General features: G+C 55.3%; 11 protein-coding genes across 11 annotated transcripts; 6 read left to right on the forward strand and 5 right to left on the reverse strand.

Moving 5' to 3' along the window:
- Positions 1-194: 194 nt before the first annotated feature.
- J3D65DRAFT_666505 (Dihydropteroate synthase-like protein) lies at positions 195-2,308 on the reverse strand (the record flags this gene model as incomplete). The annotated part of the gene is made up of 4 exons (XM_066802931.1): positions 195-1,215; positions 1,267-1,475; positions 1,672-1,878; positions 2,240-2,308. 4 exons carry the CDS (start codon positions 2,306-2,308, stop codon positions 195-197), a joined length of 1,506 nt encoding a protein of 501 aa, XP_066657097.1.
- A 3-nt stretch (positions 2,309-2,311) lies between these two features.
- J3D65DRAFT_619954 (putative oxidoreductase) lies at positions 2,312-3,755 on the forward strand. The gene is made up of 3 exons (XM_066799808.1): positions 2,312-2,462; positions 2,519-2,780; positions 2,829-3,755. The coding sequence occupies exons 1-3, from the start codon at positions 2,450-2,452 to the stop codon at positions 3,628-3,630; spliced, it is 1,077 nt and encodes a 358-aa protein (XP_066657098.1). The 5' UTR covers positions 2,312-2,449; the 3' UTR covers positions 3,631-3,755.
- A 247-nt stretch (positions 3,756-4,002) lies between these two features.
- J3D65DRAFT_299506 (uncharacterized protein) lies at positions 4,003-5,850 on the forward strand. Its single transcript, XM_066795186.1, has 2 exons — positions 4,003-4,711; positions 4,799-5,850. The coding sequence occupies exons 1-2, from the start codon at positions 4,375-4,377 to the stop codon at positions 5,422-5,424; spliced, it is 963 nt and encodes a 320-aa protein (XP_066657099.1). The 5' UTR covers positions 4,003-4,374; the 3' UTR covers positions 5,425-5,850.
- J3D65DRAFT_299452 (uncharacterized protein) lies at positions 5,492-6,618 on the reverse strand. Its single transcript, XM_066795185.1, has 4 exons — positions 6,472-6,618; positions 6,278-6,441; positions 5,941-6,186; positions 5,492-5,794 (listed from the first exon to the last, which is right to left on the reverse strand). The coding sequence occupies exons 1-4, from the start codon at positions 6,505-6,507 to the stop codon at positions 5,560-5,562; spliced, it is 681 nt and encodes a 226-aa protein (XP_066657100.1). The 5' UTR covers positions 6,508-6,618; the 3' UTR covers positions 5,492-5,559.
- Positions 6,619-7,148: 530 nt separating this feature from the next.
- J3D65DRAFT_299536 (uncharacterized protein) lies at positions 7,149-10,171 on the forward strand. Its single transcript, XM_066795187.1, has 3 exons — positions 7,149-7,666; positions 7,738-8,622; positions 8,680-10,171. Exons 1-3 carry the CDS (start codon positions 7,242-7,244, stop codon positions 9,791-9,793), a joined length of 2,424 nt encoding a protein of 807 aa, XP_066657101.1. The 5' UTR covers positions 7,149-7,241; the 3' UTR covers positions 9,794-10,171.
- A 378-nt stretch (positions 10,172-10,549) lies between these two features.
- Positions 10,550-12,970, reverse strand: J3D65DRAFT_550045 (putative alpha-N-acetylglucosaminidase; the record flags this gene model as incomplete). Its single annotated transcript, XM_066796982.1, has 3 exons — positions 10,550-12,483; positions 12,530-12,678; positions 12,720-12,970. 3 exons carry the CDS (start codon positions 12,968-12,970, stop codon positions 10,550-10,552), a joined length of 2,334 nt encoding a protein of 777 aa, XP_066657102.1.
- A 2,371-nt stretch (positions 12,971-15,341) lies between these two features.
- J3D65DRAFT_619976 (mannitol-1-phosphate 5-dehydrogenase) lies at positions 15,342-17,227 on the forward strand. The gene is made up of 3 exons (XM_066799809.1): positions 15,342-15,534; positions 15,609-15,722; positions 15,778-17,227. Exons 2-3 carry the CDS (start codon positions 15,655-15,657, stop codon positions 16,883-16,885), a joined length of 1,176 nt encoding a protein of 391 aa, XP_066657103.1. The 5' UTR covers positions 15,342-15,534; positions 15,609-15,654; the 3' UTR covers positions 16,886-17,227.
- An 810-nt stretch (positions 17,228-18,037) lies between these two features.
- On the forward strand, positions 18,038-19,804 carry J3D65DRAFT_299752 (uncharacterized protein). Its single transcript, XM_066795188.1, has one exon. It carries the CDS (start codon positions 18,120-18,122, stop codon positions 19,527-19,529), a length of 1,410 nt encoding a protein of 469 aa, XP_066657104.1. The 5' UTR covers positions 18,038-18,119; the 3' UTR covers positions 19,530-19,804.
- Positions 19,805-21,163, reverse strand: J3D65DRAFT_299753 (uncharacterized protein). Its single transcript, XM_066795189.1, has one exon. It carries the CDS (start codon positions 20,979-20,981, stop codon positions 20,079-20,081), a length of 903 nt encoding a protein of 300 aa, XP_066657105.1. The 5' UTR covers positions 20,982-21,163; the 3' UTR covers positions 19,805-20,078.
- J3D65DRAFT_299754 (uncharacterized protein) lies at positions 21,164-22,320 on the forward strand. Its single transcript, XM_066795190.1, has 3 exons — positions 21,164-21,618; positions 21,667-21,801; positions 21,854-22,320. The coding sequence occupies exons 1-3, from the start codon at positions 21,345-21,347 to the stop codon at positions 21,925-21,927; spliced, it is 483 nt and encodes a 160-aa protein (XP_066657106.1). The 5' UTR covers positions 21,164-21,344; the 3' UTR covers positions 21,928-22,320.
- Positions 22,321-22,519: 199 nt separating this feature from the next.
- J3D65DRAFT_666514 (DOC family protein) lies at positions 22,520-22,960 on the reverse strand (the record flags this gene model as incomplete). The annotated part of the gene is made up of 1 exon (XM_066802932.1): positions 22,520-22,960. One exon carries the CDS (start codon positions 22,958-22,960, stop codon positions 22,520-22,522), a length of 441 nt encoding a protein of 146 aa, XP_066657107.1.
- Positions 22,961-23,794: the final 834 nt, after the last annotated feature.

The raw sequence follows: 23,794 nt of genomic DNA on the forward strand, positions 1-23,794 counted from the left end.
CGCTCCGGTTTGTATTTGCTCGAAATCTGTGCTCTCCGATTGCTGCCATGGTATCATTTGAGCAATTTAAAGACAGCGTCATCTTAGTCCAATGGGTCATCGACGCTGGTAGTGGATTTGTTCAGTCTACTGTTTTTGAGATTTTTCGTACTTAGAACCTACACAGCCTGTGATGACAGACAACGGCCGCCGGCTCAATAGCGCCAGATCGCATCTGCCATCCGCACCGGCGCCATCATTCCTCGCTCGGGGTGCAGTCGCACAATGTCAGCCCCGCCCTGGACAGCCGCCGCCGTGGTGACAATCGTCGGCTCATTTCGCATCTTAGCATCTTTGGTGCCTGACGCTTTTCCGACGAAACCTTTTCGACTGGTGCCAATGAGCCAGGGAAAGCCTTCCAAGCCCGGCCACGCTCTCAGCTCGTCGAATCGCCGCAGAAGCTCCAGGTTCTGCTCGTACGTCTTTGCGAATCCGAATCCCGGGTCGAGGATGATGCGCCAACGGCGAATGCCAGCAGCTTCGGCTGCGCGGATTCGTTCTTTGAGTTCTTCGGCCACGCCGGCCACGACGCCGTCTTGGTACTCGGTTAGCTTCATCATGGTTTGCGGCGTTCCTCTCATGTGCATTAGACATATTGTGCAGCCAAGCTTTGCAACTGTGGGGAGGAGTTCGGGATCCATGATGCCTCCGCTGACGTCGTTGATGAAGTGGGCGCCAGCTTGAATGGAACGCTCTGCAACAGATGCTCGGTAAGTGTCGACGCTGATAGCAACCTTGGCGGCTTCAGGCATGGAGCGAATGAGTTGAATGGCGGACAGGACGCGGTTCACTTCTTCGACGTCGGATACTTCTGGCGCATTGGGCCTCGTGGACTGGCCGCCGATGTCAAGGATTGTGCAGCCCTCCTCGACCGTTTCGGACACTACTCGTTTCACTGCTTCTAAGTTGGCAGAAAAGCGAGCGTCGTCGCCTTCGACGTCGAATTTTGAACCGTTGGACTGAAGCGCTCCGCCGTCCGAGAAGGAGTCGGGAGTCATGTTCATGATTGCCATTGCGTGGGTTGGGCGATTTCTGCGGAGAGCTGTGACTGGAGGCAGCGTGGATGACAGTGGTGTCATTGTTGAGATCGCATCCGACGACACTGGCTCAAGCTTTGCAAGATATTCGGACAAAGTTTCGGATCCAGCGCTGGGCAACACTGCGCCTGGAGTCATTCTATCACACGTCAATCGCCATTTCTGTCTCGGTCAAGCGTGGCGGACGTACTCGCATAGAGGTCGCAGGACGAATTCTCGTTCCCGCATCAGGGGATGTGGGATAGTAAGCCTGGGCTCGGAAACGCACACATTTCCATAGAGAAGAATGTCTAGATCGATGGTACGCGGCCCCTTGTCGATTACCTTCTTTCTATCCAAGCGTCTTTCGATGTCTTGTAGTTTATCGAGAAGCTGAATGGGGCTCAACGACGTCTCGATCTATGATGGTGTCAGTCTGAATCAGTTTCAAGCACCCACGGTCAAGATGCGGAGTCGGGCTGATTTTCCAGGGTGAATTTGTAGCTTTGATTTCGAGAAACTTGATTGTCTGGAGATTCGACATGCGGTGGTACAGTGACAACAAAACATTGGAGTAAAAACAGCAGGCAAAGTCTGCGCACCCGCCGGGACTAACCTCGCAAGCTCCATTCAAAAATCTGTCTTGGTCTTTGACGTACATGGGTTCAGTCTCCCAAAGGTTGCTCGTGCGAAGAACTCTGATGTCACCGTCACTTTCCATGGCCCGGCAGGCCTTTTCAATCATGGAAATGCGGTCTCCCATGTTGCTGCCAAGGGCAATGAAGGCCTTGTTGAAAGCCTGGTCCGACTGAGCCTGGCCATGCTGCAGTCGTTTAAATTCGGATACTCCATGTCCCGCAAGTGTGCTGCGAGGTTTGCTGGCGCATGACAGCTTTCGTGACGTGACCATTGGGGCAATCAGTCGTGGAGAGCAAGGATCAAAGCTTTTCCTTGCGCAGAATCCATGAGGACTCGAGATTTGGCGAAGAGAGGAGGGAAAGGTTCTATGCAGAGGAAGACAATTGAGTTTGAGGCATTGCCTGGCAGACATTTGCATCGTGGTCGGGCGGTGAAGGGTCGCGTAGCGGCGGAACCAAGCCAATGCAGCCCAGGTGTTGGCCGGGGAGTCGGCAAAAAAGCTCCGACGAAAGCTCCGCTGACTCAGCGTCAGCCGACCGTATCACCTTGGCCTGGTCCATACCCGGAAAGTCAAGTCGTCCCCTCTGTTGACTGCCGAGGCTCGTCGACTCCATTATGGCTTACCTCCACCACCCAGCCCGAGGATCACTACTAATACACCTCTCGTTTCTACCTCCAACTTCTCCTTCTTAACCCCCACCGGACTGCCCTTCTTTCAATCTCCAATCGCGACTCCACCAACACAATCACTCGCCATGGCCTCGCCTCGTATGTTGACAGCTCCTTGTTTGCCTGTCCTCGACCTTGGCTGACCGAATATCCAGAGCAGCTCCGCACCACCGCCACCGATCTGCTCAAGATTAACCACCCCGTGCTTCTCGCCGGCATGAACGTCGCTGCCGGCCCCAAGCTGGCTGCCGCTGTCACGAACGCAGGCGGCCTGGGCGTCATTGGTGGAGTTGGTTACACTCCGGACATGCTGCGCGAGCAGATTGCAGAGCTCAAGTCATTTCTGAAGGACAAGAATGCACCTTTCGGCGTCGACTTGCTACTTCCTCAGGTTGGAGGTAGCGCGCGCAAGACCAAGTAGGCTGGCTGCACTCGTGCTCTTAGCAGGTTGGCTGACTATTCCAGCTACGACTACACCAAGGGCAAGCTTGACGAGCTCATTACCATCATCATTGAGGAAGGCGCGAAGCTCTTCGTTTGCGCCATCGGTGTCCCTCCCAAGCCCGTCGTCGAGCGCCTCCACAAAGCCGGCATCCTGTACATGAACATGATCGGTCACCCCAAGCACGTCCAGAAGTGTCTAGACCTGGGTGTGGACCTCATCTGCGCCCAGGGTGGCGAGGGCGGCGGTCACACGGGCGATGTTCCCACAACTATCCTCATTCCCACGGTCGCGAAGCTCTGCGAAGGCAAGAAGTCGCCTTTGACCGGCGCACCCGTTCAAGTTATTGCGGCTGGTGGTATTTTCAACGGACAATCTCTGGCTGCCGCCCTGATGCTCGGCGCTTCTGCTGTTTGGGTTGGAACGCGCTTTGTCTTGTCCGAAGAGGCTGGCGCTCCCAAGGCGCACCAAGAGGCCGTCCGCACTGCTGGATTTGACGACAACGTCCGCACCATCATCTTTACTGGCCGCCCGCTGCGTGTGAGGACCAACTCCTACATCACGAACTGGGAGACCAACCGCCAGGAAGAAATCAAGGAGTTGACTGCGAAGGGTGTCATCCCTGTCGAGTACGACCTGGAAAAGATGGGCGACGACATTGATGACGACACAATGGACAACGCGCGTCCGTTCCTGATGGGCAAGGCTGCTGCAGTCGTCAACGAGAGGAAGAGCGCAAAGGTTATCATTGACGAGATGGTCGGCGAGGCCGTTGAGCAACTCAGCAAGGGCAACACAGCCATTGCGACCAAGTCGAAGCTGTAGCCCAGTCTTTTGGACCAGGATTTCTGTCACCTCCAGCCATTTCTCTTGAATCTCAGCACTTGGATCACAGCAGTCTCTTGGGTTAGTTCATGAATCTAGTTGACCGATACCAATCAATTACAACATCTATGATTACGACATCACCTTTAGCAAGAGTCCAAGATCCTGAGACCTGCGCACTCCCCCGCAGACTCTGCACGAAAGGCTTAACGAAATGGGTGATTGTAGCCTCGTGCTCCTTGACTTTAGCCTTTAGCTGTCGCAAATCTCCAAGCCAAACAGCTGTGCAAACGCCAGATGCGGTCTTTTGACGCCGAGAGTGTCCCACGGCAGGCGACTTCACCAAACACGTGCCAAATTATCAATTGCTTACAAGTCCGCACTGCCACAGCCTACTGACCCCACAAGACTTTTCTTGACACGTGCAGAATGTCCATTACCGTGGCGCCAACTGATTACAAAGACATTGGCGTTTCCATTTGCTCCAATGTGCGGCCGAAGGACGAGGCTGCACCACCTGCCCGCATACTCCCGCGTTTAACAGTATCACAGAGCCGTGCCATAGCTGCGCCCAAAACCACGAAAGCAATGGCCCCCAAGGACAGACGCCTGCCGTGCGACCATCTCCCTCGTATATCGGTACGATGAAATTCAGCAGCCAGCTACTCGAGTCTCAGCGGCTTTCGAGGCGAAGTGCACCGAAAGCAAACAAGCCTCGCCAAAGTCTCCGCCGCCGGTCTTGACATGGACACGCCGCCGCTGTCTTCGCGTCCCAGGACTGGGCGAGCAGTTCGAACTCGGCTCAAGTTCATTGGCATCATCGTCGCCAGCGCTGTCGGTGGTGGTGTCGCGCAAAACCAAAATGGCTCCGTTCCAAGATGCTACTACCCCAACGGACAGACTGCGACCGACGACTACGCCTGCTACCTCAATACCACGCAGTCGTTCTGCTGCACCGAAGGCGTCAAGTGCCTAGAGAACAAAATCTGCGATTTCATCAACCCGACTGAATACCGTTTCAACCGCGGTACTTGCACCGACAAGACGTGGACTTCGCCCGCGTGTCCAAGCTTTTGCCAGGGTGCGTACGGCCCAGTGGCCAGCTTCTGAAGCACGACCATTGCAAAGTCAGCAGAGGAACGTCAGACTGATTCTCAGGCGAAAACAGCCTTCCGAACGGATTATGGCTCAGGCGTCGTCAAGTGTCCCGGAACGACAAAGGTCTGCTGCGATAATGGCAACAACGACTCCAACGCGACGTGCTGCTTCGACCCTTCCCGCCTGTTTGACATGCCCAGCGGCTGGGAAGCGTTCCGCGAAATCGACTCTTCGGCGGAGACTGCAGTAGTCAACCTCCAAACATCGCAAACTGCGACGGCGACTACATCGGCGGTGGGAGATGCCACCGCTAGCTCTTCGCCAGGTGGCAGCGAAGCAAGCGTTGGTACTGCCACGATAGTAGGCGCAGCGGTGGGCGGCGTTGCCGGTGTGGGGGTGCTCATTCTACTGGCACTGCTCTACCTGAAGAGAAGAAAGCGGCAAGGCCGTACCGGTGGATTTGCAGGCTCGCGGCTGAGACTATGGATGAGGAAGAAGCAGAGAGGATCAGCTGAACTGGAGGGCCGTACAACTCTTATCCACGAGCTGGCTGATCGAGGGTCGCGGCATGAGTTGGGCGCAAAGGAGACGCCGGCAGAGTTGAGCGGCGCGAGAGAGGGCACGGTGCATGAAATGGAAGGCTCTTCGCCTTTGAACAGGGGCGCAAAGACGCCAGGTGTTGGAATCAACTTGTAGCGGCTACTGGGGTTCAAAGATCTCTATCGTCGGAACATTACACATTCAGTTCATTAATTATTCCCAGCCCGGACCGCGAGATTACTGCAACTCTTTCCACCGCTCATAGCCGCACAAATTTTCAATCGGAGGAAGTCAAAGTCCCACAGTTGCCCAGATGAGACCCAGCACCGCAACGAAGCCGCTGCTCGAGTAGGGCACTCCAATTCCATTGGCAGCTCCCGTCGCTGAAGAGTTGGCTGCGGACGCAGACGCCGTCACTGTCACCGTGGCGGCAGCAGCCGACGAAGAGCTGCTGGGGTCGCCACCGGTGCAACCACTCTGGCAGCCTTGAATAATCTCGCAGTGCTCTGAAGTGTTGCCGCAGAATCTGCCCAGAGAATCAGTCGAGACTAGTCCCCTACACCGCATAACCCCTTAGTCTCCCCCTCTTCCCCTTTGTTTTCGTCTCCAACCGCACAAAGCAAGCAAACAAACAAGCCCGCACAGAACAACAAAAAAGATAGCCAAACTTACCCATACTTGCTACAACACGGACCGTACTTGTAGACGCCAAACTCGGCCAGCGCGTCCGGCCCGAAGCCAGCGTCGCACCGCGCGTTGTTCTTGTCGACGCCGCACTGCCCGTCGCAGCGCGGACTCGTGCCCTGCGAGCTCCAGCTGCACGCCGGGTTGCCGAGCGTGTAGCTGCTGGGCAGCGCGCAGTTGCCGAAGCCGGCCTGGCAGCCTTCGCCGCAGTCGTGCGTTGTGCCGCCGCAGAATCTGTGATGGTTGGGGTGTCAGTTTGGGGGATGGGCTTTTGGAGTGAATGGGGGGAAGAGGGTGAGTTCAGGGGATGGAGGGTGGGCTTTACCCCTCGGCGCTGCAGCATGGGAAAATTCCACTGATGAGGCAGGTCCGGTTTCCGTTTTCAGGTCCGCATTTTTCATCTGTCGTCAAGGGCAGCGGCTGCGTCGTCCAAGTCGAATTCGTCAAGTTTGTTGCGGTCCCGTTGGCTTCGAGCGTGCCATTCGTCGCCTGCGCAGCCACCGATGCGGCCAGCGTCGCCAGCAGGAACGGCAGGAACGACATCGGCGTCGTCATCACGGCAACAAAGAAGTATCCAATGGCAAAAGAGTGAGGAGGTAAGGTAGCTGGGTAGGAGAGCAGTCGAGCGAGCGACGACTGGACCAGGCTCGACCTTCACTGACTGAAAGCAGCAGGGGCTGGGCTGGGCTGGATGGAGCAGAAGGGAAATTTGCGATCGAGAAGAAACTTAAGACAAGAAGCGAATGCGAACAAAGACTGCGTTCCAGATCTCTCCCCTCTACCCGCCGCCCATCGCACACACGCACAAAGCCATCACTTCAGGTGAGCGCAAATGATCTGGCCGCGCCGTCTGGGGAGACACAGAGCCTCGTGCGTCGCATGTGTCGCGCCTGCCGTCGGCCGTCGTGGTCGTGGTCGTTCGGGCTTCGACACGCTCGTCCTTTTGCTGATCCAGCTGAACTGCTGCCCGCTGCGCTCTTGTTGCATTTTGTCTGTCTAGGCCCGATGTGGAGATTGCTCGTTGCGTCGCCATGACAGTGGTGGACCACGGCGACTTACTGATGACTGGACCACGGTATGACCCCGCAGCTGACGGCGGCATCGTATGCCGTGGGACGTGGGCGGCGGGAGCGGACTTTTAGAGCATGGTCGTAAGCAGGACGAGGTGAGGCTGGGAGTGGGGGCCACATGCAGCCTTGCGGACTTTCAGCCTTGATAATGTTGGACTGCAGGTTTTCCACGGCGTCCCGCGTTTCTTCCCTCCAAACAAAAAGGAAAATTGCCACGAGATGACGGATCCTTTCAGCATCGCTCTCGGCTGCATAACCATAATCGAGAGCTTGAACAGCACCATTGAGCTTGTAAGGACTTACATTCATTCGGACAAAAGCGCCAACAGAACGCTTTGCGCATTGGCCGTAAAACTCGAAAACTTCAAAGGCATCATCGGAGGCATCAGGGTCCAGGCTCAACTGGAGGAAGAACACCAAGTCGAACTGCATCTCGTTGCGCAAGACCATGCAATTGGGGCCGTGGAAGCCTGCAAACAGGCCATCGAAAGGATCCGTGGCAGGCTGAAAACCATGTGGAAGTTTGACTTCTTTGGAAAACCAATCGCTGTCGGGAAAGTGATTGATGATGAAATTGCCGGATCCTTGAAACAGTTCGACGATGCGATGACTTTGTTGCAGTCTGCACTCGAGGCCGATCAAAGGTACGTCCTTGAGCGGTAGAAGAGGATACCGCCGACCGTTTGTCGGAGCGTACTGATGTTGCATGTCCAAGGAAACTGTCCATGGCAGTCTACGAAAATACCAAGAAGACGGGCCAGCAGGTCGGAGAGATTGCCCGCATCATGAGCACGGCAAGCGACGAAAAAGAAAAACAAGCACTGAGAGACTGGCTGACAACGTTCGATCCGACCGAAACACATCGGTCCTCCCTAGCCGTGGCATTTCCAGGTGCTGGAAGGTGGTTCCTGGACGGAGAATTCGGCAATTGGATCCGCCATCCGGAAAAGAAACCGAGAACTCTCTGGCTAAAGGGGGCGTCCGGAATGGGGAAGACTACTCTCATGTCACTCGCCATCGAGTGCCTGCGGCGGGAACATGGGTTCGAGAGAGACTCCCGCAATCTCGTAGCCTACTTCTATTGCTCTTCCGGCCTGAAGGATGCTCAAGAAGCCGACGTCATGCTGAAGTCGTTCATCAAACAGCTCTGCGACCGACTGTCTGACCAACAGTCCTGGGCTGCAGTCCGCGCGCTCCGCAGAAGCCTCGAAGATAGTCGCAGTGAGCAGAGGGGAAAGGCTTCGCTCGAACGCTTACAGAAAACAATCGGACACATCTGCGGACTGTCTCAACGAGTCGTCCTAGTCCTGGATTCCATGAACGAGGGGAGAGACCCAGACGATCTCGTGAAGGCGATTACGGGATGTCTGCCGCGCTCCAGCAGATTGCAAGTCCTCGTTTCGAGCCTTGAGTCTGTCGACTTTTTTAAGCATCTTCCCCAGGCCAAGGTCGTCGAAGTTCAAATGGCGGCGAGAAAAGTCGACTTTGACATTGCGAGTTTTATCCATGAGAAGATGAATAATGAGAAAGGACTTCGGACGCTCCCCGCGCCCCTCAAGCAGAAGATCCAGGACACCGTTAAAGAACGAGCCAATGGATCGTGAGCCAACCTCTGACGACTTTTGCAGTCCTGAGCAGCTCGCTAACACTTCTCCAGCTTCCGCTGGGCGGAATGCCAAATTGCGGCCGTAAGAAAAGCGCGGTTTCCAGCGAAGGTGTTAGATGCTCTGGAAGAGACGCCTTCGACTCTGGAGGGTATCTACTCCGCGATTCTCAGCAAGTTTGAAGACGACGAAGACGCAAAAGTCTTGACCCGCAAGATGCTCATCTGGCTCACGTTCTCGCGCCGCGAACTGCAGGTCGACGAGTTGACCGAGGCCATGTGCCTCGATCCGAGGTCGCCAAAGCTCGTCCGCGAATCCAGGAGGCCATTCGCAGACGCGGTCGAAGAAATACTGCAAGGCTGCCGCGACCTCGTCAGCTACGACGCCAACAAGAAAGTTGCAAAACTGGCCCACGACTCTGTCCGGCAATTCCTGCTCCACCTGAAGCCCGGAAAAGGTCCCCAAAGCTACTACGCCATTGACGAAGTGGAAGACGCGGGACTGCTGTGCTCTCTCATGTTGCGGTACTTGAACCTGCCGGATATGAGCTCTGGACACTGCCCCCGAGACAAGCTGCCGGAGAGGCTTGTCAACTGGCCGCTTTTGAATTACGTCTCCTTTGCTTTTCCGTCCATCCTAGAGGACGAGCCGTGGGACCAAGGCGCAAACCGCCGCTTCGTTGAGAAAAACCTCGGAGAGTTGATGGACTCAGCCTCCTCCAAGCCAGGCGGCGGCAATTTTGGCTCTTGGGTTCAAGTGGCAGTGCCCGAGGCCAATTTTTGTCTGTGCAAGGAAGTATATCCAATCTACTTTGCGGCAAGTCGGGGCTACACGCGCATATTGAAGTGCGTCCTGAAATGGCAAGGAAACAGAAACATCGATACGCCAGCCGGAGTCCGCGGTTCGACGCCTCTGCACATTGCGTGCGTTCAGGGGCGCGCCAAAGCCGTCGAGATTCTTCTCAAAAATGGGGCGGATGTGAACGAAAGGAACGCATTTGGCGAAAGGGGAATTGAGTTTGCGCATCGATACGGTTACAAAGATATTGTGAAGTTATTGCAGGAAAATGGGGCCAGACCATACGATACCACGATTGAAGTCAACCCTGACTCCAGAGACTTGCACGCACGGCCAGGAGCGAGAGCGGGAATGGCGAGGCTGCAGTGACGAAATTCTATGATTAGTGGCGTGTTGTAGCATCGGTTACCATTCTGTCTGGAGTCTAGTATCATGGCTGGTCGGTCTTTAAAATATGCCTGTTCATCCAGTTCAGTTCTTGCACTCTCAGGATCATTCAATTCGTGTTCAGAAAGCATACATCAAGCCAGAGACGCCAACGTTCAGCAGACACCGTTGTCGCTGAGAAAAAGGCACAATCGACGACATGTAGAGCCGAAACAGGTTCCAGGGACGGTGTTGAACGCTGTTGCGGGCGAGGTGCCGCTTTTCGCAAAAAAGCTGAGGGCGGATCACATTTCCGTCGAAAGCAGTGGCAGGAGGTCGAAGCCAGTGGCAGCGAAGCCGCCAGCATTGGCGCGCGAGAGCTGCGAGGTGATTCAATTGCTGCAGCGGCCGTGAAGGTTTGGCGCTCTCAAAAGAATTCGAAGACGAGCGAACATGTGAGAAGGATTCTGACTCGAAATGTCCAGAATCGGGCGTGATGGTATTGTTTAGTCGATATTTTGTACTGCAGTCTGCCCGAAAACGCGACTGCCGATGTGCAAGTTGCAGGATGTTTGTGTGGCTGGCAAGGAGATGTCGGAAGTCCCTCAGGACAAGGCGTGTCAGGCGAGCCAGCGGATACAAGATGACGGGCGCCAGATATCAAACCGATTGGCTGTATCTGACAACCATCAGCGCATACCAACACCAAACCACCCACCGAACCAGTCCAAGACAGACACCTACCGTCCCCATCTCACCCTACACCCCCAGAGCCTCACCCCACACCCTCCTCACACGCTCAAGCACCTCCCTCACCGTCCTCTTCTCCCCTCTCCTCTCCAACCCACTCAACCCACCCCACTGCCACGCGCGCTCAAAAGCATCCAACGCCACCTCCAACGCCCCCTCATCAAACACGCCAACGCCCGCCGCTGTCGCATTGACGACGTGCTCGAAGAAGATGCGCCACCGCGGCACGTAGTACGACGACACGAGCCCCGCCCACGGCTTCGACGCGTAGTCGGAGATCTCGCCGCGCGGGCCCCACAGCGTGGGCTGGTTGCGCGCGTTGTATGTGAGCAGCGCGAGGTCCGCGGGAGACGTGGTGCTGGTGTTGGCGGATGCGACGGGGGCGGCCCACGCGCGCGCCGACGCGACCCATGTCGCGAGGGAGAAGTGCTCGTTGGTGGACAAGACGTCGTCGAGCGTTTCGAGCAGGGACGTCATGGTTTTGGTTTTGCTTGCCAGGAGAGCTGCTGTGGTGTTCGCGTTTGTTGTGTGGTTAGCTGCATCTAGGCTTGCGTTGCGAGCGGCTACGAAGTCGGTGTACAGCGACGTGAACTTGTTGCTGAGCACCTGGCGCGTCACGTCGACCATGTCGTACTGGAAGGCTGGGTTGGCCCACAGCGCGGGCGCGGCGGCAGTAGCCTCGTAGAAGAGAAGCCAAACTTGCACGAGCGAGTCTTGGTCGTAGGTGATGGTGGTGGCGTGGTGGCCGGTGCGGTTTGTCAGGCCGTAGAGCGCCGGCTGCAGTTCGAAGATGGATTTGGTCACGGCGTTGGTGGTGAGGGCCGTGTTGTTGTAGACAGTTGAGCGGAGCGTGTCCCACGCTTTGAAGAGTTCGGATGGAATGCTGGGACTACCGGCGTAGCGACTCGAGACCCAGTTGCTGAAGTATTTTGACGTTTCGATTGGAGTGCTGGACCATGCCTGATCGAGGAGAAGGTCGTAGACAATTTCGTTGCCCTCTTGGCCCTCCATGGTCAACCCAAAACCGACGAGAGTGCTCGAGTTTGAGAGTGCCTCGATGGGATTGATTGTGACATTTTCGATTTGTCCATACAATCCAATGTTTCCTCCGTAGTCGTGGAGCTGGCACCATATCCAGGGCTTGCCGTAGTAAGAATTCGTCCTCTGCCATTGAGGCTGGCTCTCGGAGAAGAGGTCAAGGACGAGCATGTCATCGTCCTCTTCAACACCAGACAGATACGCTTCGACTCTCTCGTCGGTCCAGAAATCGCTGTTGGAGTAAAAGAGCCATCCTTGCATCATCCAGATTGCTTCCGGGTCGGCCGCTTTGAAGGCCTTCCACGTGTTGTAAGTAACGTTTCTGAGATAGTCCAGGTCTCCCGAATAAGGGTCGTTCTCGTTGTACTGGTCCATTGTGTAGATATGAGACACGTTCCCGTATACGTTTGCCTGTTTTTCGATGAAGCTTTTTTGCAAGGTTGTGAAAGCCTCGTCGAATGGTTCCAAGAAAGTGACGTTGGTGTACTCTGGCGCAAAACCGTTCCACTGCGAGCCATTGACTATCGTCGCATTTGGCAAGACACGACTGATTGCTCTTGGGACGAAGCCAGTAAACGACGGCAGCACTGGCGTCATACCAAGGTCCACCATTCTCTTGACAATCTTCTTCTGAAGCTCAAGCTGGCCATCGATCCATGAAGTAGGAAGCTTTCCGCCCCAGGATCCTTGGATATTTCCAAAGCGATTCCAGCTTTGAAAGGCTGGACCACTGAGGAACGTCTCAATCTCTGCATCTGTAAGACCGATCTCCTGGAATACCTCGACCAATATCTTCTCAGCGCCCACCCAGGCCAATGGGAGGTTGACGCCGCGCAGAGCCAGCCAGTCGAGCTCAAGTTCCCAGTCTTCCCAGGTCCAGAATGCAGTCGTGTATGAGAATGTCACTGGGGTTGTTAGAGAAGACTTTGCATAGATAGTGTCCAACCGCACCTGTGTTGAAATGATACCTCCATGGCACGAGGGCGGATCCAGTCAGAGTCCCGTTGACTTGAGGGAGGCGCGCGGGTGCCAAGTGCAGGCGAGATCCAATGAACCAATAGATGTCAACATGTACCACGTCCGCGAGGTATCGATGCAGTCTTGATGAAATTCGTCAATAGAGCATTCCTTCGTGATGAACGAAACGTACCCGCTCGCAAGGCCGCTCAGTGAGTTTGACTCAATCTTGACCTGTCCAGTCGCTGGAGTTGAAACAGAGTAATGGTCATAGCCTGGGCTATTCGCCGTCTGATTCGAGATGACAAAATGGAAGTCGGCTGCATGATCTGGCAGGCGCCGCGTTACGAGGTCAACGAGGCCCTGCGTAGTCCCGGTGGTAGCCGATACGACAGCAGCAGCGACTGTTGACAGCCACACCACTGAAAAACGCATGGTCAGACGGCTACGAGGGCGGCAAGTTGCTGATTGGCTTTGAGGACGGAGGGCCAAGGAACCTGCGAGGCGGTCATGAGGAACGCAGGCACGGATTTGAAGCAATGTCGAGGCCTGCGCCGCACCGGCTTGAGTGGCGGTGTGCCGATATGCAGGATCGGGCGTTGTTGACGCGAGGCGAGCGATCAAGATTGGTCGGAAGTTCGGTGGTCGACACTACCCGGTCAAATAGGGCTTGAAAGTGTTCGGGGGGAGAGAAAAAGAATAGAAGAAGGGAAAAAAGGGGTGCAGCAATTTGTTGTCGCTCATGATCGAAGCCTTGTTGCACAGCATTGGGGTGATGCCGTATCAAAGTTGTCAAGTCGACGGCAGGCAAGGAAGCAGCGCTGGTGATGAAGAGTTCCCGTGACCTTTGTAATCTTTTTTGAGTGGCAAGGAAGAGCAAACCCGGCTTCATTGACTGAGCCAGAGCTGTGCATGGTCTCCTGAAAAAATCATGTCGAAAAATGTGCAAAGCTCCTGAGAGTCGTCAAGGCCTTTGCGTTGTTCAACTGCAACATTAGCAGTTCACAGCAGCAGAAAATCGTCAGCCAAACAAACCTCAAGGTAGCACGTCAATTTTGACAGTCAGCCTACGGCAAGGACACGTGAATCGTCGATTGGGTGGTTCGACGGTTGGAACTCAGTGCGGATGCATTAGCGGCGATTCTGCGGGTGGCGGCCGGGAGAGATCTGGGAGGAGATCAAAGGCCGTCCAAGAAGGAGCTTGTGATACTGAGGGGCTGGTCCAAGTAGGCAGGTTGGCAGATTGGTTGCGTGACAAACAAGCGATGGATGGGAGGACCGAGGTGGACGGCCGTCGGACATGTTGCACTTGCAGTGGCTATGATGGCGCGGGGGTGTTGAGCCGGAGGTGGGGTGTAGTGTGGGACCTGGAGCCGAGAATGCGCGCTTCCCGTGGAGAGAGAGGGAGAGAGAAAAACGAAAAGACGGGATGGAAAAAGAAATAGATGTCATCAGATTTTCTGACAGCTGGACTGAAAATGAAAAGCTTGCAACGCGATGTGCATGCGAACATCAGGCGCTTCGAGCAAGATGTGGCAAGATGAAGGCATAGACGCAGGAGAGAAGCACACATGTACAATCTGCATGGCGGGCAGCTTCTGGATGCGTGATAGATTGGAAAGCTCGAGACGAGGAGTCGAGGCCGGGAGCAGACAGTCATAGGCGCCTTGTGGTGCCTGGACAGGCAGGGAAAAGAGGGCTTGGTCGTCCGACGCAGAGGAGGTGTAGGTGGTGATTGGCCTCGGAGACGGGTGTAGGACGAATATTCAATGTTGCCGCGCTCGCCGCATGTACGTGGCTGTATGTATGTATGGTACGTACATGAGTGTGCGGTGCAACCTGCCACGACAACGTCAGCCTCTCGGAGTGTTTGCTCGGACGGAGCGTGGGAGTGTGGTGTTGGTGTTGGTGGTGGTGGTGGTGGGTAGTGAGGACTCGGGATTTGGCGACGAAGGGAGGAGGGGTTTGCGGGCGGCAGCGCTGACGAAATTAGGAGGAGATTTGACAATGAACCAGACAGAAGGTTCAGCGACGGGAGAGCAGCAAAACGGTCAGGTAGTTAGCGTGCGAGAATTGTGGTAGGGTACCGGAGCTGCAGGTCGAGCCAGACACGAGGCTCACGCGGGCGGCGGCGGCGGCGGCGGCCAGCGGAGCCCAGGGCAGGCTGTGAGTGGTGGGTGAGCGGAAGGACGAGGGGGCTCTGGGCAGCAGGTCGCAGGGGCCCAGGGGGCGGCCAGGGTGGGTTTCTGTCGTCAGCAGGACGTTGCGCCGCCACCTCGGTCCCGTCTCGTTCACGATGTCTGCCAGGCATGAAATCATCTGGTGGTTTGTTCCGTGCAGTAGCGCAAAGAGTGGAGAGGTGGAGCCCCCCTCCCCCGTACTGTACCGTAGTTTTTGCGGGATGGCAGTTTGCGGGCGGGATTGCGGGATGCATGAGAGACGACCAATGACGTATGCAGCCGCGCGCAACCAACGTGAAACCCATCGTCGTCGTCGGGTCGCCGTCAGCTAGGAACAGGTGTGAGTTGCGTGATTAATCGCGCGAAAGAGGGCATTTCCACCGCAACGAGTGCAGGGCCGCTGGCGTGGCGGAAGGATTCCTCTGGGTTGGGTTGGGTTGGGTGTGTTGGGTCAACGGGCTCGGGCTCTCGGGCGCTAGGGGGCGGACGATAGGGTACGGTAGGGTCGCGATGCGATGGGAGGCGGTGCGGTGCGGTGCGGTGCGATGGTGAGAGGAGAGACAAATGATTCGATCCGTTCGATCCACTTCGACGTCTGTATCACTCACTGCCTCTGCCACCCGCGCCTGCCACAATTGCTCCCTTCCCAATTGGCCCGCCCCTCCCCCGCGTATAAATCCATCGTGCCCCGCCGCACCCTCCGTCCCTCTCCCTCTCCATCCTCTTTCACACACCACCCTCCACTCCCTCGCGTCGACCGTCGACCGCTCCCTCACCACTCCACCTGCTCCTCTCAACTCCACCTCACACAGACCCAAGGTACGTTGGCGCACCTCGCTTCCCCCTCCCACCTCCACCACGCCGCCGCCGTTTGCTGACCGCGCGCCGTCTAGTCGCCCTCACTTTTTTCCAACCGTTACCAATTGCACCACTCTCAACATGCCTTTCGAGAAGAAGGCCGTTCACTTTGGCGGAGGCAACATTGGCCGTGGCTTTGTCGCCGAGTTGTAAGTCTGCCCTCTCGTCTCACCTCCACTACACCCGCTGACAATCGTCGCCCAGCCTTCACAAGTCAGGCTATGAGGTCATCTTCGTCGATGTCATGGACAAGATCATCGACAGCCTGAACGACACCCCCAGCTACACCGTCACCGAGATTGGCGAGGAGGGCGAGAAGACCTTCACCATCGACCACTACCGCGCCCTCAACTCCAAGTACAAGCTCGACGAGGTCATCAAGGAGATTTCCGAGGCCGATGTCGTCACCTGCGCCGTTGGCCCCAACATCCTCAAGTTCATTGCTGAGCCCGTCGCCAAGGGCATCGAGGCGAGGAAGCTGGACTACCCTCTGGCCGTCATTGCCTGCGAGAACGCCATCAATGCCACCACCACCTGGCGCGGCTTCATCGAGGAGAGGCTTTCGGCCGACACCAAGGCCAAGCTCGCCACCAAGGCTCGCTTCTCCAACTCTGCCATTGACCGCATCGTCCCCCAGCAGGCCCCCGACGCCGGCTTGAACGTCAAGATTGAGCGCTTCTTCGAGTGGTGCGTCGAGATGCCTCCCTTCGACGGCATGCAGCACCCCAAGATTGACGGCGTCCACTTCGTCGACGACCTCGAGCCCTACATTGAGCGCAAGCTCTTCACCGTCAACACCTCGCACGCCACGGCCGCCTACACTGGCTACAACCGCGGCAAGGAGTACATCCACGAGACCATGCAAGACAAGGATATCAACGCCATCGTCCGCGCCACGGTCAAGGAGACGGCCGCCCTCATCATCAAGAAGCACGGCATCCCCGAGAAGGAGCAGTACGACTACGTCGACCAGATCATCAAGCGCATCTCCAACCCCGAGCTCAAGGACGACGTCAAGCGCGTCGGCCGCGCCCCTCTCCGCAAGCTTTCCCGCAAGGAGCGCTTCATCGGACCTGCGTCGCAGCTGGCCGAGTTGGGCCTGCCCGTCGACAACCTGCTCAACGCCGTCGACATGGCCCTGCGCTTCCAGAACGTCGAAGGCGACGACGAGTCGGTCGAGCTGGCCAAGATCCTCGCCGACAACGACGCCAAGTCGGCCACGACGAAGCTGACTGGTCTGGACGACTCTCACCCCCTCTACTCGCACGTCTTGAAGAGGGTCGAGAAGGTCAAGGCCGAGTCCAAGCTCTAGATTTTCCTTCGTTGACGACATGTGCATGACTGACGACCTGATGCATGCATGGACACGACTTTTTCTTCACTTGTTTCCATTAACACTCGAGGTCTTTTTGATCTCCCTTTTTCCGGGGTCTTGATTCCCCTCTTCTACCTTTTTTCCTTTTTCTGGGCTCGAAAGGTCTACGGACTGAGCAAGCGACACGACGGGTTCGATGTCGCCGGTTAGCAATGGCGTAGCTTGAACTGGGGCAGTGGAAAGGTGCATCATGGCGATGGGGTTGCTTTGAACATGGGAGCGTGCAAATGATGCCACATGGGCAGATGGCAATCACAAAAAAGATGATTGATACTCATGTTCCTGACGTGCCTCGTGAAGTGTGTCGTGTGCTCGCCTCGCCAAGGGAACGTAGCTTGAAGGCCGAGTCTGTCGATGCTTGGGTAGCGTCGGGAGCATGCTGCAAAGGTTATTTTTTAGCCGGAGGTGGCAGAAGTGATGGGCGGTAGCTTGTCTGTCAAGGTCGACGGTGACAGGGGGGCTGACATGAAGGATGCGAAACAGTGGTTTTTGTCAGTTGCACCAGGGCGCGAACACGTACTCATACAGCGCAGCAGACGCGTCCAGACCGAGACAGACTCCAAGGCGCGCGACACGATGGGGCGGCGATGGGATCCCAGTACTTGGTGTTGGTGTCAAGGCCCCAAGGCGCGCAGGGCGACTGCAGCTGGCCCCGGGGCCCACTGGCCTTGACGTCACCCCCGCCAACCTCGCCTCTCCACTCCATCCACCTCTGGCCCTCGTCATCGCATCGACATTCCACAATTCCTGCACGCCGCCCGACGCGGAGTCTGCTCAAGACGATCCGACACAATGTCTCGTCCCAGCTGCCAGGAACATTTTCTGCCCGCCGGCCAATCGGAGGTGCGCCAGCGCGACCTCGAAAACGACCCCATGTCCATTGTCTAACAAGCTTCATGTCCGCAGGGATTGCTCTGCACGTCTCGACTCCCGCGCTGCCGTCGACGAAACATGTCTCTTCCCATCCTCCACAGCCTGTCCGCCTCGAGTCAGACCCAGTGTCCTAAATAGCACAATCCCTCCTCGCTGCCGCGTTTCGCTTTTGGCCCCGGTCTAAGCAATGGCCCGAATTGTCCACCTTCGCTGGCATAATTGCCAACCCTTCGCCCCTCCACCTCGCGATCTTGGACCCGTTGCTTCCCTCCTCCGACTTGGTTCGAGTTGAACCGCCATGTTGCCACAAATCCTCCACATTTCCAAGCGCACCTTCTTCCGCGTCGCCGCCATCCTTCTCATCCTCGGGACTCTATGGCACCTCCGGCAGTTCTCGGATCGTCTCGATGTCCAAGCCATTCGTACTTCGGCCGCCAGCTACTTTCGCCATGAGGAACAAGCCTCGTGTCCCCCGATGCCAGGAATGTCGGACATGCTGGTTGTGCTGAAGACGGGAGCTACAGAGATTCCGACCAAAGTCCCAGTATCTCTACACACGGTCTTGCGCTGTGTTCCCAATTTGGCAATCTTTTCCGACTACGAGGAAACTATTGAGAATCGCCCGGTCCAAGACGTGCTTGCGAGGATACCTGACGACATCAAGGCTTCACATCCAGACTTTGAGCTTTACAATCGTCTTCAGGCCCGCGGCGGCCGCAGCTCAATCCCCAAGCATGAGATGGACGAGTGGTTTAATGCGCCAAACACCCAACAAGGCCAGCAGGGGAATCCGGCCTGGAGGCTCGAAAAGTGGAAATTCTTGCCCATAATCGACGCCGCACTCGACCGCATGCCCAACGCAACGTGGTACGTATTTGTCGAGGCAGACACCTACATTATGTTCCACAACCTGGCCGACTTCCTCAACCGCTACGACTCCCAGAACAACACGCCGCTGTACCTGGGCGAGCCGATGCAGATTGGAGGAGACGTTTTTGGCTATGGAGGCAGCGGCTACGCGCTCAACGCCGTCGCCATGCGCCAGGTCAGCAAGCATCGCGCCGACAACGCAAAGGCGTACGACGATTACACGGCTGCACACTGGGCTGGAGACTGCGTCCTCGGCAAGGCGCTCCGCGACGCAGGCATCCCGCTCACATACGCGTGGCCCAACATCCAAGGAGGAAAGCCCTCTGAGCTCGACTGGGGCTCTCAAGCCGCCACAGCTGCGGCCGGAGGGACTCAAAAGCTATGGTGCTCGCGCGCAGTGTCGTATCACCACCTCTCGACCGAGGAGATGGCAGCCATGTACCGCATGCAGCGCATTACCGAGGATGCGAACAAGCCTCTCAAGCTGCACCGCGACATCTTCGACAACTTCGTTAGGCCGTTCCTGGTTCCCGAGGTCGACGCGTGGGAAAACCAATCCGAGGACAACGTGACCAGAGAAAACACGACAGACGCTCCAATCGAAAGCTTTGTCGAATGCCGGCTTGCGTGCGAGAAGAGCGAAAGCTGTCTGCAGCTGGCGTGGTCCATGGATGGCGGCTGCCGCCACGAAAAGAGATTGAAGTTCGGTCGTCCTCAGGAAGGCAGCCAGGCCAAGGGAACCTCGAGAGTGACGAGCGGATGGATCATGGACAGGGTCAAGAAGTACATTGATGACCTGGGCAGCTGCGAGGCCAAAACCGAGTGGGCGGGTTCGTGAGCAGCCACGGGGGAAACGTCATGAAGAACGCTCCCAACGAAGAAGAAACGCGAACAGCGTCCTAGTGGAGGCCCTGAAAGTCTCGGCGTTTGTGGTTTGGGTTGTGGTCAAGATTTTCTCTCCGGTGTCTACTACGTCAGGCGTCGCGCCTTTTCCCTTCTCTCCGGAGGCCGTCAAGGTCTACCGGCCCTCTTTTCTGAACACTTCTACTTTCGACCTGGTCGCTGCCGACGGCAAGGAATCAATCCTTTTGGAATCCCGACAGCTCTCGACGTCGCTGCACACGCTTTCTTCTGTGCATCAGCGATGGCCCAGGCCTTTTTCATCATCTCTTTTTCAACAGGTCAAAGAAGGAACGGCGTTCGAGGTCTCAAACTCTTGAAAAACATTATACCAAACTCGTGGTGTGGGCTTCTATGGTTGATGGATCTTTCAAGAGCTTTGGCTGTTTATGGGACTGAGTGTATTTCGTGTTCGAGTTAGGGGCAAGGAGACGGAGCCATGACTGTCTACGAAAGACTACGTGGATGGCATCAGGGAGCAGTCGACTCAACTGCACGAAATTTCCAACTTTTTCGTATTCACGTTGCCGGAGAAATCGTTGTTGAGTGTCCCTTGACTGCTGTTATTCCCCGATTGACTTCCAGGATGCTTTGACGTAGATGTGATCATGGCACACGCCATAGGGCGTGCGCGCATAATTACTTCGAGTTCGTCCACCCTCTGCCTGCTCTCTTTTTGAGAGGATATTGATGCTCCGTATTCTACCGCCGCACGATCTACCGCAATGGTTGCTCGCTCGCATGTCTCCATGTCTCCCCCCGAACGCTCACACGAGGAGGCGGAGTTTGCTCGGCCCTGTCGCTTCAGTCCGGTTCTAGTTCTATCTGGTCCTCGCTTGTCGACTGCAGCGGCAGTCCGAATCTTATGTTCCCTGCAGCGGAAGCGCAGGCGTTCGTTGCGAATGACGGACGACGCGGAGGCGTTGAATGGCAAGTAGGTGATGAGCATCGTGTGAGGTTGCTGCAGAAGTGAAGCATCTGGAAGCATCTGGTCAGTCGTCCTTTTTCCCTCTGCTTTTGTATCAAAGATCGCGCTGCTCAGAAGATGAAATTCTATCTCCGGAAAGCCCTCGCCTGTCACCAGCAGGTTCTTGCGTTCAGGAACCAAGCTGCCTAGGCTTTGAATTACGCTCCGCAGTTCTGTGAGCCGAAAGAGAATGCCCAAGCCGCACCCTCTCGCTTCCTGAGCGCAGCAAGCACCCGCCGCTTGTTTCAGCATGTTTCCCGGATCCAAATGGAGAGGCGGCGTTCTGCGATGGCGCGATACGATGCCATGCGCTTCGAGGGCAGAGATTGTTTCCATGTACGCTGAGCCCGTGGTTCTCGGGAGGCTCCGTGCAACATGTCGATTGGATCGCAGTACGGTCCATGTGGCAAGAACGCTCCACATCAGCGCTTGAGGTCACCGGAAGAAACGACGCCCGAAGCTTTGAGCTGACGCTAAAATGTTCTTTGGACGCGATTAAACAGAACGTTGAAAATGCGCGTTGCGATGTTGGTGGAGGAGCTTGCGGCACGGAAGAAAGGGGTTTTGTTAGTCAGCACAGCATCCCTCGCGTCTCCCAAACTTCGCGACAAGCACCTTGTTGAGTTTTGGCGCCGACAACTGCAGCAGCCCACGCACAACCTCAAGCTTCTTCTCCGCCAGCACCGGAACGCGCATTCTCAACGTCCTCTCGAATATCGTCCAAGGAGCATCCACACATCAGCCTAAAACCTCGGACGTTGTTCCCAGCCTCTTCGCATTCTCGACATGCAGAGCGCCCGCACAGCGGTGCGACGATTGTGTCGCCCTCTTTCTCACCAATCCCACCGCACATTCCACCGCCAAACAGGGCTGTTCATCACCCGCGCTGCTGAAGGCCTGGAAACCAAGCGCTCGGTCGAGATATTTGTTGGGGACGCGCATGAGAGCTACGTGGTGGTGGAAAAAGAGGTTGGCAATGAGTTGAGAGAAGCCGCATCAATGGCAAACGCTGAGACGGTGCCGTTGACTTACCATCGCGGCTCTCGCCAGCTCGCATTTGGTGAGCTTCGGGGTTCTTTTGCGATTGGTCCCATGTTGACTGTTCTAGGCGACTCTCAACTTCCCCGCCTGGTCATTTCTCAAGATCTCGCCGTCCCGCCTGCGTCCAAAGGCGAAAAGAGCGCTGCGACGTTGTGGGCCGCGTTTCCCTCGGATTTGATTACTCTGGACGGAACTACCGACCGTGAGGCTCTTCCACTCGGGAGCGTAAGTATCAAAGCTAACTGCCTGGCTAGATGATTTCGCAAAACTGTCGCATGATTCAGTTCGCAAACTGCGCCCGGTTGTGAAGCAGCTGAAAAATCGGTAGTTATACCGATAAGGGAAGCGGTTACAAAACTGTCGTATACTTCATTGGACCTCTCTCTCAGCAAACCGACGCACTTTCGGGTCGATTTGAGGTCAACTCTGCGCGCCCGCTCTTGGGACTCGCCAACCCAGAAACCCATCTTTGTCGACACCGCTCTTCGGCGCGGCTTCAACTTCGCCGCCACTCGCTCTTGAGCGCTCCCGACTGCAGGACAGTCGTCCAGAAGGGAGATTAAATCAGCAGGAAAAGTCGTCCAACCAGGGATGTCGCAGAAAGTCACAGGCTGCAGAATGCTGGCCGGCGCAACGTCCCCCTTGTTTCCACGAAGAAGATCCTCTTGATGTCTCAACGCCGATCACAAATTGCGATTGGGCGATACACACTGTGCGCGCCGTTTCCATTCAACGATTTTGCGCGCCGTTTCCAACAGAGGATCCGAACGTGTTTCGATTGTTGCATCTGTTGACGTCGCAAGGCGATCTGCGACAAGTTTGTGAATCCTGCCCTGCTTTCCTTTGCGGCGGATAAAAAGCACCGGCACTCGCAGTCTACAGCGTGCGTGTTGCAGTCTCGACGTCGCCGACGCTGCTTGTCATCTCATTGGCTTCTCGGTGCCGGGGGTTGATGTTTCGATACTTTTCGCGACCGATTTGTAGAACGCTGCGAGCTCCTCGACGCCCATTTGGTTGGTCGCGGTCCTCACATGCGCAGTCGTAAGCGGGTAGTCCTCGCCCGCGCGTGGTGGCTCTGTCACTTCAAGTCGAAACCCATTCATCTGAAGGAAGATGTCGGCCGCTATGAGAGCTGTTCGCTTGTTGCCGTCCTGGAAAGCATGGTTCTTCATGATCTTTTGCGCCAGAATGGCCGCGAGATGGAACACGTCGGTCTGCTCTTCGTATGAGTGTGTATTGACGGGCGACAGCGTCGCGGACTCTAGCATGTCAGGCTGCGTCGGTATTGCGCGCGCGACTTGCAGGGCGTGTAGAATTGTAACTCGCGATGAAGTAAGGAAATAAAGAGTGCGCGATGCCATCTAGTAGTATAGAGATATATGGCGCGTTGATTAATTAGCCCTAGAGAAAAGGAGAGAAAATAAGCATGTCATCTATAAAAGCTATAATAAAATCGTCTAAATACTTAAAGAGAACCTGGTTAATAAAACGTTAAAAGGCTACTAGTCTATTACTTAATCTAAAAGGTAAGACACGGTATTTAAATAACCTATATCTTATATAGAAAGTGGTTTTATCTTTAGAATCCTTAGTAAGATAGATGCAGTAGAAAGCTTATTAAATATTAAGCTTAGTATAAATCTTGCCCTTTCTAATGTGCTGAAGTAACTCTATAATAAGAGGGAGGGGGTGTAAATCCTTAGTAGTTTATTTATTAAGCTATTAGTAGTCTATATAGAATCTCTATCCCCTACTAGGCTTTTTTACTATAAGAATAGGAGAAGTATAGGTAGTAAAGCTCTCTATAATAAAGCCTTTCTAAATATTCTTAATAATATACTCTTTTATAGCCTTAAGCTGCTCTAGAGATATTCTATAGAGAGGGCTAGGTAGAAGCTCTAGTAGACTATTATATATAAGAGATATTTTATAATTAACTCCTATATAATATAGTAGTAGCTTATTAGACTCTATTTTAGAAAATACATCTTAAAATTCCTTATAAGTAGCTAGTAGCTTAGAAGCTAATAATTCCTTAGTTTCTTTATCTTTAAGAGCCGCTTAAACTTATATAAGGTTAATAGTATAGATCTCTATTAGCGTAACTTGTATTTTATAGATAGAAAGCTTAAAAGTATCTTAAGTTTAAAATTTAATTCCCTTAATAACCTATACTAAGGGAAGAAGGTATTTAC

Source organism: Phyllosticta citribraziliensis, assembly GCF_038025025.1.
Source record: "Phyllosticta citribraziliensis strain CPC 17464 chromosome Unknown J3D65scaffold_4, whole genome shotgun sequence".
Taxonomy (NCBI): domain Eukaryota; kingdom Fungi; phylum Ascomycota; class Dothideomycetes; order Botryosphaeriales; family Phyllostictaceae; genus Phyllosticta; species Phyllosticta citribraziliensis.

What these genes read in the sequence shown, in the direction of transcription:
- J3D65DRAFT_619954 (XM_066799808.1), top strand. An exon ending in GGTAGCGCGCGCAAGACCAA is followed by an intron (nt 2,781 to 2,828) that starts GTAGGCTGGCTG and finishes TGACTATTCCAG; the next exon opens with CTACGACTACACCAAGGGCA.
- J3D65DRAFT_299506 (XM_066795186.1), top strand. Translation starts at nt 4,375, where the DNA reads ATGGACACGCCGCCGCTGTCTTCGCGTCCCAGGACTGGGCGAGCAGTT. An exon ending in GTGTCCAAGCTTTTGCCAGG is followed by an intron (nt 4,712 to 4,798) that starts GTGCGTACGGCC and finishes AGGCGAAAACAG; the next exon opens with CCTTCCGAACGGATTATGGC.
- J3D65DRAFT_299452 (XM_066795185.1), bottom strand. Translation starts at nt 6,507, where the DNA reads ATGACGACGCCGATGTCGTTCCTGCCGTTCCTGCTG. An exon ending in CGTTCCTGCCGTTCCTGCTG is followed by an intron (nt 6,442 to 6,471) that starts GCGACGCTGGCC and finishes GTGGCTGCGCAG; the next exon opens with GCGACGAATGGCACGCTCGA. An exon ending in CCATGCTGCAGCGCCGAGGG is followed by an intron (nt 6,187 to 6,277) that starts GTAAAGCCCACC and finishes CAACCATCACAG; the next exon opens with ATTCTGCGGCGGCACAACGC.
- J3D65DRAFT_299536 (XM_066795187.1), top strand. Translation starts at nt 7,242, where the DNA reads ATGACGGATCCTTTCAGCATCGCTCTCGGCTGCATAACCATAATCGAG. An exon ending in GCACTCGAGGCCGATCAAAG is followed by an intron (nt 7,667 to 7,737) that starts GTACGTCCTTGA and finishes TGCATGTCCAAG; the next exon opens with GAAACTGTCCATGGCAGTCT. An exon ending in AAAGAACGAGCCAATGGATC is followed by an intron (nt 8,623 to 8,679) that starts GTGAGCCAACCT and finishes ACACTTCTCCAG; the next exon opens with CTTCCGCTGGGCGGAATGCC.
- J3D65DRAFT_619976 (XM_066799809.1), top strand. Translation starts at nt 15,655, where the DNA reads ATGCCTTTCGAGAAGAAGGCCGTTCACTTTGGCGGAGGCAACATTGGC. An exon ending in CGTGGCTTTGTCGCCGAGTT is followed by an intron (nt 15,723 to 15,777) that starts GTAAGTCTGCCC and finishes ATCGTCGCCCAG; the next exon opens with CCTTCACAAGTCAGGCTATG.
- J3D65DRAFT_299752 (XM_066795188.1), top strand. Translation starts at nt 18,120, where the DNA reads ATGTTGCCACAAATCCTCCACATTTCCAAGCGCACCTTCTTCCGCGTC.
- J3D65DRAFT_299753 (XM_066795189.1), bottom strand. Translation starts at nt 20,981, where the DNA reads ATGTGGAGCGTTCTTGCCACATGGACCGTACTGCGATCCAATCGACAT.
- J3D65DRAFT_299754 (XM_066795190.1), top strand. Translation starts at nt 21,345, where the DNA reads ATGCAGAGCGCCCGCACAGCGGTGCGACGATTGTGTCGCCCTCTTTCT. An exon ending in CTCTCGCCAGCTCGCATTTG is followed by an intron (nt 21,619 to 21,666) that starts GTGAGCTTCGGG and finishes TGACTGTTCTAG; the next exon opens with GCGACTCTCAACTTCCCCGC. An exon ending in TCTGGACGGAACTACCGACC is followed by an intron (nt 21,802 to 21,853) that starts GTGAGGCTCTTC and finishes CTGCCTGGCTAG; the next exon opens with ATGATTTCGCAAAACTGTCG.